The 16635-nt window shown below is 38.4% G+C and overlaps 1 protein-coding gene across 4 annotated transcripts in view; it reads left to right on the top strand.

The window, feature by feature from the left end:
* The window catches only part of LOC120541644 (zinc finger protein 609-like), a 241117-nt gene that overhangs the window by 210695 nt on the left and 13787 nt on the right, over positions 1 to 16635 (top strand). For all 4 annotated transcript variants that reach the window (XM_039773470.1, XM_039773469.1, XM_039773467.1 and 1 more), the window contains 2 exons: positions 11870 to 12248; positions 14040 to 14381. In XM_039773470.1, the coding sequence (XP_039629404.1) occupies positions 11870 to 12248; positions 14040 to 14381 (721 nt within the window). The remainder of the gene's footprint in view (positions 1 to 11869; positions 12249 to 14039; positions 14382 to 16635) is intronic.

Raw genomic sequence — 16635 nt, 5'->3', positions numbered from 1 at the left:
GTTAACAACTACCGTTACCAGTACTGTTAGCCAACAGGGTGCTGGCGGAATTTGGGCTACTGTTGGCCAAAGAGGAAGAGGGGGTGACATGTCCGGAGGAAGGAGGCGAGGAGGAAAGTAAAGAGAGTGAAACTGAGGGGCAGGAAGTTTGAATGTTGGCAGTATGACTGGTAAGGGAGGGAGAGTTAGCTGATATGATGGAGAGAAGGAAGGTTGATATATTGTGTGTGCAAAAGACTAAATGGAAGGAGAGTAAGGCCAGGTGGATCGGAGGTGGATTCAAATTGTTTTTTCATGGTCTGGATAGGAGGAGAAATGGAGTAGGGGTTATTCTGAAGGAACTGTATGTCAAGAGTGTTTTGGAGGTGAAAAGAGTGTCAGGCAGAGTAATGATTATGAAGCTGGAAATTGGAGGTTGTGATGATGAATGTTGTTAGTGCATATGCACTGCAAGTTGGGTGTGCAATGGGGGTGAGAGAAGATTTTTGGAGTGAGTTGGATGAAGCGATGAACAGTGTACCCAAGGGACAGAAAGTGGTGATTGGAGCGGATTTCAATGGGCATGTTGGTGAAGGGAACAATGAAGAGGAGGAGGTGATGGGTAGGTATGGTGTCAAGGAGAGGAATGAAGGTCAGAGGATATGGGATTTTGCCAAAAATTATGGACATGGCTGTGGTAAATATGTATTTTAAGAAGAGGGGGGAACATAGGGTTACGTACAAGAGTGGAGGAAGATACACACAGGTAGATTACATCCTATGCAGAAGAGTTGATCTGAAGGAGATTAAAGACTGCAAAGTGGTGGCAGGGGAAAGTGTAGTTAAGCAGCATAGGATGGTGGTCTGTAGGATGATGTTGGAGATCAAGAAGAGGAAGAGAGTGAGGGCAGAGCCAAGGATCAAATGGTGGAAGTTGAAAAAGGAAGACTGCAAGGTTTAGTTTAGGGAGGAGGTGAGACAGGCACTGGGTGGCAGTGAAGAGTTACCAGACAGCTGGAAAACTACAGCAGATGTAGTAAGGGTGACAGTAAGAAGGGTGCTTAGCATGACATCTGAAAAGAGGGAAAAGGAAACCTGGTGGTGGAATGAGGAAATACAGGAGGGTATACAGAGGAAGAGGATGGCAAAGAAGAAGTGGGATAGTCAGAGAGATGCAAAAAGTAGACAAGAGTACAAGGAGATAAGGCGCAAGGTGAAGAGAGAGGCGGTGAAAGCTAAAGAAAAGGTGTATGATGAGTTGTATGAGAGGTTGGACACTAAGGAGGGAGAAAAGAACCTGTACCGATTGGCTAGACAGAGGGCCTAAGCTGGGAAAGATGTGCAACAGGTTAGGGTGATAAAGAACAAAGATGGAAACGTACTCGCAAGCGAGGAGTGTATGTTGAGCAGATGGAAGGAGTACTTTGAGAGGCTGATGAATGAAGAGAACAAGAGAAAGAAGAGGTTGGATGATGTGGAGATAGTAAATCAGGAAGTGCAACAGATTAGCAAGGAGGAAGTAAGGACAGCTATGAAGAGGATGAAAAATGGAAAGGCCGTTGGTCCCAATGACATACCTATAGAAGCATGAAGGTGTTTAGGAGAGATGGCAGAGGAGTTTTTAACCAGATTGTTTAATGGAATTTTGTAAAGTCAGAGGATGCCTGAGGAGTGGAGAAGAAGTGTACTGGTGCCGATATTTAAGAATAAGGGGGATGTGCAGGACTGCAGTAACTACAGGGGGTTAACATTGATGAGTCACAGCATGAAGTTATGGGAAAGAGTAGTGGAAGCTCGGTTAAGAAGTAAGGTGATGATTAGTGAGCAGCAGTATGGTTTCATGCCAAGAAAGAGCACCACAGATGCAATGTTTGCTCTGCAGATGTTGATGGAGAAGTTTAGAGAAGTTGCATTGCATCTTTGTGGACATGGAGAAAGCATATGACAGGGTGCCTGAAGAGGAGCTGTGGTATTGTATGAGGAAGTCGGGAGTGGCAGAGAAGTACATAAGAGTTGTACAGGATATGTACAAGGGAAGTGTGACAGTGGTGAGGTCTGCAGTAGGAGCGACGGATGATTCAACGTGGAGGTGGGATTACATCAGGGATCATCTCTGTGCCCTTTCTTATTTGCAACGGTGATGGACAGGTTGACAGACGAGATTAGACAGGAGACCCCATGGACTATGATGTTTGCTGATGACATTGTGATCTGTAGCGATAGTAGGGAGCAGGTTGAGGAGACCCTGGAGAGGTGGAGATATGCTCTAGAGAGGAGAGGAATGAAGGTCAGTAGGAACAAGACAGAATACCTGTGTGTAAATGAGAGGGAGGTCAATGGAATGTTGAGGATGCATGGAGTAGAGTTGGTGAAGGTGGATGAGTTTAAACACTTGGCATCAACAGTACAGAGTAATGGGGATTGTGGAAGAGAGGTGAAGAAGAGAGTGCTGGGAGGGTGGAATGGGTGGAGAAGAGTGTCAGGAGTAATTTGTGACAGATGGGTATCAGGAAGAGTGAAAGGGAAGGTCTACAGGACGGTAGTGAGACCAGCTATGTTATATGGGTTGGAGACGGTGGCACTGAACACAAAGCAGGAGACAGAGCTGGAGGTGGCAGAGTTAAAGATGCTAAGATTTGCACTGGGTGTGATGAGGATGGATAGGATTAGAAATGAGTACATTAGGCATTGGGAGACAAAGTCAGAGAGGTGAGATTGCGTTGGTTTGGACATGTGCAGAGGAGAGATGCTGGGTATATTGGGACAAGGATGCTAAGGATAGAGCTGCCAGGGAAGAGGAAAAGAGGAAGGCCTAAGCGAAGGTTTATGGATGTGGTGAGAGAGGAGATGCAGGTGATGGGTGTAACAGAACAAGATGCAGAGGACAGAAGGATGTGGAAAAGGATGATCCGCTGTGGCAAACGCTAATATTTTGAATGAAAGATCAAGAGGATAAACAATACGTCGTTTTTTACAGCCCAGTTTGCTTTTATTTGGCAAGAATGGTGGTATTAGTGGGGAGGGCACAGTATTTTTCTTTCATTTTCTACCCATCTTCTAGTGGGTTTAACACCCAGAAATTTCCCCAATCTTTTTTTTTTTTAATAAATATTTGTGGAAATGTGCTGGGTAGTACTGATTAATAGAAAGTACATTGATTTGTAGCTTGTTGTTTGTCCTTGGCAAACCTCGTGAACCACATACAGATATAACTCAGACCCCCTCACTTTGTTCACATTTTGCTTTCTTTCAGCCTTGTGCCAAAATCATTTAAATATTTTTTCCCCTGATCAAGTAACACTCAGTACTTCAGAATGACCTATCATAAACAGTATTTTAGAAATGTATACAAAATTATTAAAAATATAAAAGTGAAATATCAGATTGGCACAAGTATTCAAACCCTTTACCATGAAACTTGATGTTTGCTTCTGGTGCATCCCATTCTATTGATGAGCATTAAGATGTTTCTACACCTGGTTTAGAATCTATCTGCAGTCAATTCAGTTGATTAGACAACATAGGATAGTCAAATATAATTGACTAGAGGAAGTAAACCTCATAAGAATGTTTCAAATTTTATCATAATATAATACTCTTGTACAAATCATTCGTTTACTCTCTCTCTACCCTTTCAATCCAGTTCAGGGTTCCCATAGGACCTGGGCTTTTCAGAACAGTTACTTTGGCATGACAGGAATCAGTAGAATACCAGGCACAACCCTACACACTCATCATTATCATCATCATTGCTGTTCTAGCAGTCGTTTTCTATGTGTACGCAGTTTAGCCGGTGGTTCTATAAGTCTTTTTGTGGTCCTGGGCATCCTTTGGTGATGAAACCCATTCTCATCATATTGTCTGATACCAACTCCAAACACAACCTGCACTTCAGCCTCCACCTCGATCTTGGTTGACTTATTCACCCAATCATTCTTCGATGTGCCAGTTAACCTAACAGGCCTGTCTTTATAGTGTGGTAGGAAAATCCATGTAGACAGGGAAAGAATTGCAGACTCCACACTGGCAGCAAACAAGAGGATTTCAGCCTAACCTACTGGAGCTGTGAGGCAAGAGCCCTAACCACTGCATTGTGAGGATGCCTCTGTGTTAAAAGTAATATTTCCAAAAAATAATGGTAAGAAATACAAAAAGTACTATGCAAACTATTTGAATTTGTTTACCCTGGAAGAATTTTAAAGACGTCAAATGAAGAGCATAAAAGAACCATTGAATGATTTACCTATTCATCCATCCATCCATCTTCCTAACCCATTTATACAAAGGGGGCAAATCAGCATAAATGGGAAGTTTTATTTCTATCCTACAAAGAATGTGGAACAATTCTGTCTGTGATCACAAATAGAATAAAATTACAAATGTAACAATTTGCCTTTTTAATTGTGGAATAATTGCTGGATGAATTTGATAAAGTACATTCTTTCTTGTAATTAATGTTTTAAATTAACGTCCATGTATTTATTATACCTGGAGAGAAAGTGTTAATATTTTTTTCAGTACACAGTTTTCTATTTGTACTTTTGTGACAGTCTGGGTTGGCTCCTCAGGGAGCCTCGTGAACCCAGAACTGTTGATAGTTGTAAACTGAGATGAGCTGGGCAAATGAGGACACACACAGTCAGCAAAGGGTTGGTACAGAAGTATCAAGTGTTGTTAACAGCATTCAGAAGTGCAGAGCAAGTTCAATAAATAACTAAGCTATTAACATGTGAAAGCATGGAGGTTAAAATGTTCAATAAATAATCCACAATAAATGAGGTTACAATCCAAGGTAGGTTCTTCTACACTGTGTGCACAATTATTAGGCAAGTGAGTATTTTGACCATATCATCATTTTTAATGCGTATATTCCAACTCCAAGCTGTATTAACTTGAATGCTTATTGGATTTAAGCACGTCAGGTGATGTGTATTTGTGTAATGAGGGAAGGTGTGGCCTAAGGAGATCAACACCCTATATCAAGGTGTGCAGAATTATTAGGCAGCTAGTTTTCCTCAGGCAAAATGGGCCAAAAAAGAGATTTAACTGACTCTGAAAAGTCAAAAATTGTAAAAAGTCTTTCAGAGGGATGCAGCACTTTTGGAATTGCTAAGATATTGGTGTGTGATCGCAGAACCATCAAACATTTTGTTGCAAATAGTCAACAGGGTCGCAAGAAACGTGTTGAGAACAAAAGACGCAAATTAGCTGCCAAAGATTTGAGAAGAATCAAACGTGAAGCTACCAGGAACCCATTATCCTCCAGTACTTTCATATTCCAGAGCTGCAACCTACCTGGAGTGCCCAGAAGTACAAGGTGTTCAGTGCTCAAAGACATGGCCAAGGTAAGGAGGGCTGAAACCCAACCACCACTGAACAAGAAACATAAGTTGAAGCGTCAAAACTGGGCCAAGAAATATCTGAAGACAGATTTTTTTCAAAGGTTTTATGGACCGATGAGATGAGAGTGACTCTTGATGGACCAGATGGATGGACCTGTGGATCAGTAATGGGCACAGAGCTCCACTCCAACGTGGAGGTGGGGTACTGGTATGAGCTGGTATTTTTAAAGATGAGCTAGTTGGACCTTTTTGCATTGAAGATGAACTCAAAATCAACTCCCAAACCTACTGCCAGTTTTTCGAAGACACTTTCTTTAAACAGTGATACAGGAAAAAGACCATGATTTTTATGCAGGCCAATGCTCCATCACTTGCATCGAAGTTCTCCACTGCGTGGCCAGCCAGTAAAGGCCTTAAAGATGAAGGAATAATGACATGGCCCCTTCCTCATCTGACCTAAACCCTATCGAGAACTTGTGGGCACTTCTTAAACGCTAGATTTACGGGGGAGAAAAACAATACACCTCTCTGAAGAGTGTCTGGGAGGCTGTAGTCACTGCTCCACAAAAAGCTGATCATCAACAGTTTAAGAAACTGACAGACTCCATGAATGGAAAGGCTTATGACTGTTATTGGAAAGAAGGGTGGCTATATTGGTCATTGATTGATTGATTTATTTTATTTGAAATGTCAGAGATGTTTATTTGTAAATTTTGAGGTGTTTGTTTATTATTCTCACTATAACAGATGAAAATAAACAAGTGAGATGGGAAAATTTTCATTTTTCCTTTAGTTGCATAATAAATCTGCACACTAATAGTTGCCTAATAATTGTGCGCACATATGTATTCCCCTGATGATGTTCACACTCACATTTCCGTTGTGAAACATTCAGGTTTATTAACATTTTGGATTGACTGATAGCACTGTGTTTGTTCCATATTAAAATTAATCCTCAAAAATACAACTTGCCTAATAATTCTGCACTCCCTGTATTTAAACATTCATGATCTGCAATGCCTCTTCCTAAAATCTTGTGTCTCTTTAGCATATCCTATCAGAACCTTGCAGCATTACCACAGACCTCTTATCACACATCTCTCCAGTTGTGCACTCCTATCAACCCATTGTAAGTGGTGGCCAAAGTCCATGGCTAGCCCTATTACTGCACTAAAACTTTAAAAACACTAACTAACAACACCCTCAATAAAATGAAGCCAAGCCCCCTTCAAAAACAGGACATTAAAAGAATAAGAACTCTAAAATAACTATAAAATTAGTAATACATAAATAGTCTATATTTCTAAAAAGTCCTCTTCATTTCGTAAAACGTAGCACCAATCCCACTTTGTTTTTTTCTTCCTCTCTTTATTCTTCACCGCTACTGGCTCATCCCACCTCTGCCGCCATTTCCAGTGAATTGGTTTCTGCCCAAATGAATGAATGAAAGTGGAGATTTTTTAGTTATCAACTGGATCAGAACTAAATGAGCCAAATTCTCTAAAGTGGATTTTGTTTTTTTTATTTATCTCTTGGAACTGCACCATACAAGATGAGAGGTGTTGTAGACAGTTGTTTTGGACTACTTTTCAGCACTCAACATTAAAACAGTTTGAGATGAGGCAATATCTTCCTATCGTGCTGCTACTGCTACATTTTTCACAAATCTGGACATTGAAAATTGACTTCCCTTTTGTTGATTTGGAAGTTGCATTTACAGTAGTTACTGTACATCATGAAGTGACAAGGCCCAAATTAAAAAGTCAATATTAGTGTTCTTTTAAAGCAAACCCCATACACTAGTTGCTTTGCTTAATTTCTAAGGTAAAATATGCAAAACAATTCATTTTTGAAAAACATATAGGCATTCATCCATTTTCTGAGCCATCCCACCATAACTGGAATAAAGGCAGAAATCAACCCTATGTAGAATGATCAATTAACATGCACATTGTTAAATGTGAATTCACTAACCACCATTTGCAAAAAAAGTACTTGATGTATTTTATTATTTGTCAGCCTAGGTCTTATTGTGAAATATTTTATAATTCTTCTAGAGTAATATTAATTACATAATACAACTTTATAAAAATAGGGTTTGGTTTGGCATTCACCCTTCACTACTCAGTGAAATGCCTTGTTCCTCTATTACACAAAAATGGGGACACGGTATCCAAGTTAAAGTGAGGCCTTTGAAAGTAGGATTGTCAGTCAGTAAAATCAAATTCACCTTTGAGCTTATCAGTACCGAATGATATGGCAGCTGTTCATTATTACATAATTTATGTTGGGTTTTTTTTTATTATTCTTGTAATTTCATTTATTAATAACACACAACAGCTCCATGGTCAAGGTTTCCATCTTTGACTTGGGATTAATAGAGTTTGTTAGGGTGTTCTGGGTTCATTCCACATCTCAAAGATGTGACATTGGTGGTTGGGTCTGTGTATGGATGTGACATTCCCTGTCCCCTGGCTTGTTCTTAATTTGTGCCTGACGGTACCGTGTTAGGCTCCCGCTGCCCACAATAATGTATTGGGTACTTTAAATTCATCCATTACAAAATATATTGAACTGTAATCAAATTGTTATTACATAGATAAGAAGAACTAGTATCAAAGAAGTACATTCACTTCCTTCTAGCTGAACAAAACTGGCCAAATAAGAATATACAGTAGAATGTTTGCTGGCCACTGAACTCTGATGTCTCTATAATATCAAATTCTGGAATAACACTAATTGATATGTAAATATACTCAGATTAGTGACAAGTGAGACTCCCCGATCTAAGATTTTTTTTTTTATTCTGACAGGGCAGACACTGAATTAAGGATTTTTTCAGTCAGGGACAAAAAGCTTTGATCTGTGGAGCTTCATGTTTGTTTGATGCCAGATTTTTATTCTGGAATAGCACAGTAAAAGGAGTCTTTTTGAAAATAAATAAAAGAGACCACTCTTCACCTAACCTAACAAAGGACCTAGTGTGGTTTTACAGGGTGAAAGACTGAAAGCTGGATCACAGCTACAAAGAGTTGCTGTCAATATTGTGAAATAATGGAAGTAGACAATGAAGAACAACAGTGACTAAGGAGATTGTAATCCACCAATATGGTCATCTTTACTAAACATTATGGCATACTGTAATGTTTAGAGCCATCAGAAGTATTTTAAACATTGGAGACTTTAAAATGCTTCCAGTGTGAATGAGTGTGGATGTTTGCATGTTTCCTGCTGCAGATCCTGCCTAGCAGATAATTCTTGGGTTGGTCTTGTTTATTCAGTATATACCGGGAGTCCCAGAAAATGTATACACACTTTGACTGATTATAAATAAAAGGTTTATTAAGATTTTATAATTCAAATTAAGGAAGACAAATGTAGAATCAGTTATCACGAGTGTTTAAACTACTGGCTGCTCTGGTCCAGCCACTGCTGATATCATGGTCCAATGGCTTTGCAAACATCACAGATCTTTTAATTTGGTATTTGGGCGCATTCTCTTTTATTTACTGTTTTCAATGTACATTGGAACCTCGGTTCATGACCCTAATTCATTCCAAAACTCTGGTCGTAAGCCGAGTTGGTCGTGAACCGAAGCAATTTCCCCCCATAGGATTGTATGTAAATACAATTAATCTGTTCCACACCATACGAACTGTATGTAAATATATATTTTTTTAAAGATTAAGCACAAATATAGTTAATTATTATATGATAGAATGCACATCTAATAGTAAACTAAATGTAAAAACATCGAATAACACCGAGAAAACCTTGAACAACAGAGAAAACTAACATTGCAAGAGTTCGCGCTATAGCCTTATAACCCGATCGCTGTAAACACTTTTTTTTTTTAATTAGTTTTAAGCACAGGGGAAAAAATAGGAACATTACAACAAATCCGAAATTTATTTAAAAACCAACCACAAGCAACCAAGAAAGTAACATTGCAGGAGTTCACGCTAATAGCCTTACAACCCGATCGCTGTACAGTAAACACTTTTTTTAAAATGAGTTTTAAGCACAGGGAAAAAACGGAACATTTGAAAAATCTGTAATTTAATAAACCACCAAGAAAAGTAACATTGCAACAAATCACGCTACGAACTGAAAAATTTACTTTTGAAAAATCCGTACAGTAATACAAAAACCATAAACCACCAAGAAAACTAACCGGCACTCATAGAAGGATAGTTTTGCAGCAAATCGCCATGAATCTTCCTGGTTTTCTCACATAACATCACCTCGCTTACGCTATCCCCTGCAAGTTGCTTCTCGTTCAGCCACACTAGCAACAGTTTTTCCACCTCTTCCAGGACTTGAGGCCTCTACCTGGTTAACGCTGTAACTTCTTTTGCAATATCAGCTGCTTTAATAGATTCTTTCTGCTTTAGAATAGTCGAAATCGTAGATTTTGACTTCTTGTACTCTGCGGCAAGATCAGTTACATGAACGCCACGCTCAAACTTTTCAATAATTTCTCTTTACTTCGATTTAAATTTTCTTCAAAACTTTCTTCTCACCACTCTTCACTTGCTTTGAAGCCATGGTTAACTGCAAAAGCACACGAAATACTGTAGAGCACAAAGAGCTCACAAGTAAAGCACGCACGTCTGACTGAGGACAATGAACAGGGAGCGGCTCAACACATGCTTAAATACAATAATCAGTGCGTACGAACCGGAAGGGAAATGGAATAGAGCACAAAGAGTTCACAGTGAAAGCACGCACGCACGTGCAAGCACGCACATCTGACCGAGAACAATGCAACACGTGCAGAAATCATCGGCGCGCACAAACCAAAAGGGAAACTGGCTTGTTCGTATAGCGAGTGTGTGGTCGTGAACCGAGGCAAACGTTTGGCGAACTTTTTGGTCGTAAACCGAGTTGTACGTGTACCGAGCCGTTTCTGAACCGAGGTTCCACTGTATTGATTGTTGCAGTTTTGTTAGATAAACCTTTTTTTGACATGACCCCACTAAAAAAAAAAGTCCTTTGCCAATAGGTCAGGTGCTCTATCCTGCTGGAAATAAAACTGGTCCTCATCCAGAAATTCCTCTTGAATGTGAGGGAAGTTCAATTAAACTGCACTTGTTTCAGTGTTGTCTTAAGAAAAATTGTATTTATAATAATTCAAAGTGTTTCTGGGACACCCTGTAGTATGATGACAAATAAATAACTGTAAACATTTATGGCCATAGCACCAACAGTTGCATAAAAGTTTATATAGTGAAGCTTATATCTTGTCAAACATACTGTAAGAGAGCAGAAGCACTCATCATTCTCCAATAAGTTGCATATAACCAATTTAAGAAACACAAAAATACATTTTCTTTGAATTAGTACTAAAAATTAAAAAATTTAGAATGGCCCATAGTACGTTTTCTTGACCATGGTAGATATTTTGAGCTCACAGATTAGAAAAATGTGGTACCTAAGAACTTAAAATTGTATATCATGACATCTGTTCTTTTGTTTTTGAATAATTGAGCCCTGTAATTGTGTATTGTCATCAGTGATCTCAATCACTGTAACTGAATGTGCATGTTAGAAGTAGTTATTTGTGTACCGTGAATAAAGAAGCGATGAGATGTAACCCATTGGGGCCATTATTTCTATTATGAGTGACTTAAACTGGTGACACTCTGCAGAATTTCTAGTTGAACTTAAATGACTGCAGAATGTCAGATTAAATGATTAGGAATCTCATGGAAATACAAATTACACAACTGTGTTTCAACATTTTCAGTTCATTTTTAAATTTTTAAGATATTATGAATTCACCGTATTCTGACAGCTGATTACTGCTTTGCCAGACAGTGCTGTTGCTTGTCCAAATGCTTTCCAGATATGGTAAGTTCAGCCACAATCCTGGCCCTTCTTTTTTCTGTTTTTGAGTCTGTCATAGTATGACAAACACAAGATACTGGACACAAGCCTTTATTGCCTTTACTTAATCAAACATGCTCTCTCTCCTTTTTGCTTTGTGGCTGCATTGTATGCCTTGTACTTCTGGCTGAGTGCTTACTGGTTGTCTTGCTCTCAATTTTGTTGGTGCCAGTCGCATACTAGTCTGAGTGAGTCACTGAGAATGTCAAGTTACTCGACTGGCGGTGAAGGAAGTACACCATGACTGTTCCTGACTCGCTAAGACTATGTATATGAATGCTACATCTGAAAATCTTTGGAAAACAATTTTAATGTGAAGGGAAATTCTGGAACAATATTCTTTAGCTTCTCTGTCTGCTTCCAATGAAAATGATTGCTATATCAGTTTATCAAATCAACGTGTTGGGAGATGGTCACCTTTATCTTGCACATTTACATGTTGATTGTAGCTGCCTAATTGTTTTTAGGTTGTTACGGATTTATGACACATGATATTTTTTGTTATTCCATGTTTTTCTCTTTATGCCAGAGCAAGTAATAATGAGTAATTAATTGAAAGGCAAAACTAGCTGGTGATATGTTACTTAAGCTGCTTTTTTTTTTTTTTATTTTATTAAAAGTACTAGAAAAGTAAATTTTGTTGTTTGTTATGACTGTAGGAGCCTGATGCAAGAATGTGGCCATATATTTACCCAAACAAGTATCCAGAGTCTCAAAAGCAACAGCAGCAGGATGAAGAGCGGTGGAAAGATGATAGAGAAAGAAAGGGCAAGGATGAGAGAGCTCGGGCCAAGGATCCTGGTCCTAAAGACGAGACCAAGGAGAGTCCAGACCCTCGACTAGCTCTTTCTTCCTCAGAAGATCATCGAAGTTTGAGCAAGGATTCCCGGCCCACAGTGCACATGCAGTTCTCCTCACCCCTTGCTCAGCACCAGTCCTATATGCCCTATATGCACGGTTACCCTTACGGGCAGGGCTATGATCCTAACCATCCAGGTTATCGGGGTATGCCCTCGGTCATGATGCAGAACTACCCAGGTAATGAAAGAATTTGATTCATAATAAGTCAGTTACTTTAGATTTTATTGCATGTTTGTTTAGAATCTCGCCATTCAACTTTTAAAAGTTTTCAAGGTTCATTCACATAGTATTAGACTCAATGTCTGTAAGTTGCATGCTATCCACATCTGATTGTTCTTTATTAAAGATCTCTACAGTTTCTTGAATTTCATATATGCAGTTTTTAGAACAGGGTGTGAAACGCATACAGGCTGAGATACAAATTCCCACAAATTACACCTTTATGTACACGTGGTGGCACTTCCTTCACTCCCTGTAAGAGAACAATGTCCAGAGCAAACAGCACAGTATAAATCAGCAAAGCAAAGACCTTTTCACCTCCAGTCCTCCTTACAGACTTTGTCCTTCTTCCTCCGGACACTTGCCATTGAGTAGTGGCAACTGGCCCATTTTATAGGGCCCCCAGAAGGACTCCAGGTGCCCAACGATCGTATTCCTGGTGTGGTGGAAGTGCTGCCAAACATCCAGGCACCCCCTGGTGGTGGCCACAGCCCTAGCATGGTTGAGGTTCCACTGTAAGCCAAGGGTTGCCCTGTATCGGTCCAGGGGAGAAACTGTCCTGAAAATACTCTTTCTCTCTGTACTTCCATTGTCTGAGCGTCCCAGCTGGTTAAGAGCCCTGGCTGTCCACCACAAAGAGAATGTATTTATGCAAATTGCTAATTTACTAGTTTTTTCTATTAATAAATTACTGTATATGGCATTTTGCTGTCTCAACCAGCAAGGAAAAATAAATGTTATTACTTCCTAGTGTATTGCTGAAGCTTCACAGTTAAAATTTTGAAAATAATGAAAGGAGGTCGGCTTGTGGGGTGACTTTCAGTCACAGAGTAAGGAAAATTTATTTACAGTAGCTTGTCTTATTAGAAAGCTACCAAGAGCTTGTTTCACTCACCGCACCTTACAAAGTCAGACATGAGTTTTGGCCTAAATTATAATAGCTCCTATGAACACCAAAAAAAAGTAATGTTGATTAACAGGAACATACAGAAAAGCCAAGAAAATGGAAACCACAAAGACAAAAATAAACATACTTACAAAGAGTTAAGTGCCCAAGGCATCAACATAAATTCTAAATGCAAAGATTTAATAGCAAGAAAAATTTCAAAGAAACCGTGTAAAGGTGTTTAGTTTGATTAGAAAAATTGACAAGATACATGCTTTTGGAAAAATGATGCCCTTCTCCTGTAATAATCATCTGTCAATACATGTATGCTTGTTGAACACAGCTAGGTGCATCCCTCCATAGTGCGTGTGAGAATGAAAGCCATTGTGTTGGTCAAGTATATACTGTAAAGACAAAAAAGCATAGTATAAAGTAGTCAGCAAAAGTAAGTTAGGTAAACAACAGAAACCAGATGAAAAATTTATATAACTGCCGTGAATACCTGATATTTTGTTTGTGTTTTTTTAGATATTTTTATACTAGTTGCTGTGATATAACTGCATAGCTCTGCAGCTTAAAATGTTCTGTCACTGGATAAAATTTCAAACATTTACTTTCTATTTTAGGAATGAGAAAAGGAAAAAAGCACATAAAATATCAAAGTCGTGAAATTCCATCTGTGTTAGAATTGTTTAAGTTAAAATATTGAATTTCCACTTAAGTTTTCAAAGGTATCTCTTTAAATATTTTAATATCTATATGAAGAATGTCATAAGTAACCTTGTAATTAATGGCATTTAAAGGTGTACCTAAATAACTGAGAAATGAATGACTGCTCTAATCTAACCATTCCATATTTTCAGGTTCCTACCTCGCTTCTGGTTACTCCTTCTCCCCTTATGGCACTAAAATGTCAGGAAGTGAGGAAGGTGAGAAATCAAGGGCCAGTCCAACAGTCAGTAGTAAGTCCAGTTCAGAAGCCAAGGCTCTGGATATCCTCCAGCAGCATGCCAGCCAGTATAAAAGCAAGTCTCCAACAGTGAGTGACAAGCAGATGCATGAACGGGAACGTGGAGGTAGCACTGGAGAGAGAGAGAGAGAGATGGACCGGCCACGCTCTTCTCCATCACAACGTTTGATATCCTCACATCACCACCTTGGATATCCGCTGCTTTCAGGACAGTATGACCTCCCTTATGCAACAGGTCAGGAAACCTAAATGTGGTTAAACACCTTAGTTTTGTTAAGTGATGTTTGGAAAGATGAAAAATCTAGTACCTGTCATGGTAAAATTACCACAGTGTTTAGATACTTAGTTAAAAATATAAAAAGTCAATTCTTTGGGTAAGAGTTTTGTTAAAGTGCCAGAAATATTTTGATATTTCTTAAGCGTTTATGTAATTTGACAGTTTTCTAGTAGAGAGAAGTCAACAGTCTTTACCATCATACACTGGGCAGAGTTGTGGACCCTGCATCCCTGAACTGGATTCTGTTTTCAAAAAGGATGATATGTGCTTCTGTACACGGGGGATGGGAATATAAATGCAAATGAGAATATCAAGCCCCCTGCCTGTCCACTTTGGTGCTGGTTTTAGACATTGTGAAGGGTGGGGTGGTTAGTCTGAACTAATACTCCTTTTAGTCAAGGCATTTCATGAGTTCAAGGTTCAGTTCCTCTTATCCTCATCATATGTGTCAATTTACTACTGGTGTAGAAATTCATAGATTACATCATTCAGTTTGAGCCTTTTATTTTTGGTTGATTTCTGTTCACCAAAAAATAATCAGTGGTTAAAGTCGACATTTTTCACTCACTAACTTTTCATCAATTTTCTTGGTGGCAGCTCACTGAGTTGAACAGATCAACACACCTTGTCCCCAGCATCAGTTTGTAGCTCACAAATGGACAGTTGATTATTTTCTTGAATAAAAATTATTTCCCACTCCATTTCCTTATAAGACATTCAGAATGTGCCCCATTGACCTATATGAAATAAACTAGCAGTATTCTTACTTACTCTTTCTGGGCAAAAATCTAAGGATAAAGTGACCTGACTACTGTTACTGTTAGAATTAAAAAGCACTTTATGGCCATAAACAAAGTTTTACTGATAAGCATAGGCAAGGAATGGTGATTGACATTTTTATCATTATAAAATATTTGGTTCATTTTGACTTTCACAGTATACCTTTAGTGATAGTTACAGAGTGAAAACACTTTTGGGTACATAAAAATTCTCCTAGTTATACCTAAAGTGTTACTTTTTTTCTAGTAATGAAAACTTAAAGAGAAGGTAAGTAGAACCAAGGCATTTACAAAGAATACAACTGGCATATTAATAACTGATAGTAAACAAAAAGCAACTCATGTTTCAAATACCAAATAATAATGAAAGGCTAAACTGTTACCACTTCATATTATAGACAGGAACACCACTGTAGTCTGATATTATTTCTAACATTCAGTAGGTAAACCTTTATAAAGAAGAGAGAAATTTCCGTTTTTCTTCCCCAAATTTATTTGTTTACTTTCTGTCACAAACAGGCACAATGAAAGTCTATGTATAATATTAAGTATTACAGCTGTATGAGCAATTAAAATGTGTGGCTGATTTAACAGAACTGTTGAGCATTTAGTGCAAAAGACAAATTTCATATCTTTACTCTGGGAAAGCGGGAGAACATTAGCAGCATGGTGTGGTGATCACAGTGCCTGCTTTGAATTTATTAAAAAGGCGATTATGTTGGATTGGTACTGTTGCCTCCCACTTCTTGTCAAATGTGTGTGCTCTACATTTAAGCATTATAAAATATTCAAGTGTGGTCTTTTAGCATAACATGCTTGTTAAGAGCTGTATGCTGTTTGTTAATCATAGAATTTGCAATTTTCTTTAACACTTAAATTGTTTATTAATGGGTGCATTTTTCTAAAAATGGTACCGTACTTACATAGTATGTGTGTGGCTTAAAAAGGTCTTTATATCTCAGAAATACACTATGATAAATCAATTTAGTACAACATTTGATGCTTTTATTTCCATATCTTGTCACTGTGTTGAAGGCCTAGGCTGAATATTGAGGTTTGCCACTAAATATATTTAATAGACCGTTAAAAACTCTTAGAATTTGCAGTATGCATGTTCAGGTTATTAAATTCATTGCTTATTGTTTTTACACTTGAACTGTTTGGTGCAGAGGAATCCCTTATTACAATGTGCCAACGTTCAGAAAATACATAATCAAAAGGAAATCAAGCATATCTAAATACTATATATGTTATACTAGCTGTTCTACTTGACTTCACCTTGAAGAGTGGTAAAATGTACGTTGCATTTGAAAATAACCAAAAAGCAAACATGAATTCCTCATTGCATCTTTGCAGTAGAAATACATGTATTTTTAATAAAATTTAATATCTAGTGCTTCTCTGCTTTACCCCTTATTTTACTGTGAAATCAA

Source organism: Polypterus senegalus, chromosome 12 (genome assembly GCF_016835505.1).
Source record: "Polypterus senegalus isolate Bchr_013 chromosome 12, ASM1683550v1, whole genome shotgun sequence".
Taxonomy (NCBI): domain Eukaryota; kingdom Metazoa; phylum Chordata; class Cladistia; order Polypteriformes; family Polypteridae; genus Polypterus; species Polypterus senegalus.
The sequence above is the reverse complement of the archived record's forward strand: the minus strand, read 5'-3'. Positions and strand labels throughout refer to the sequence as shown.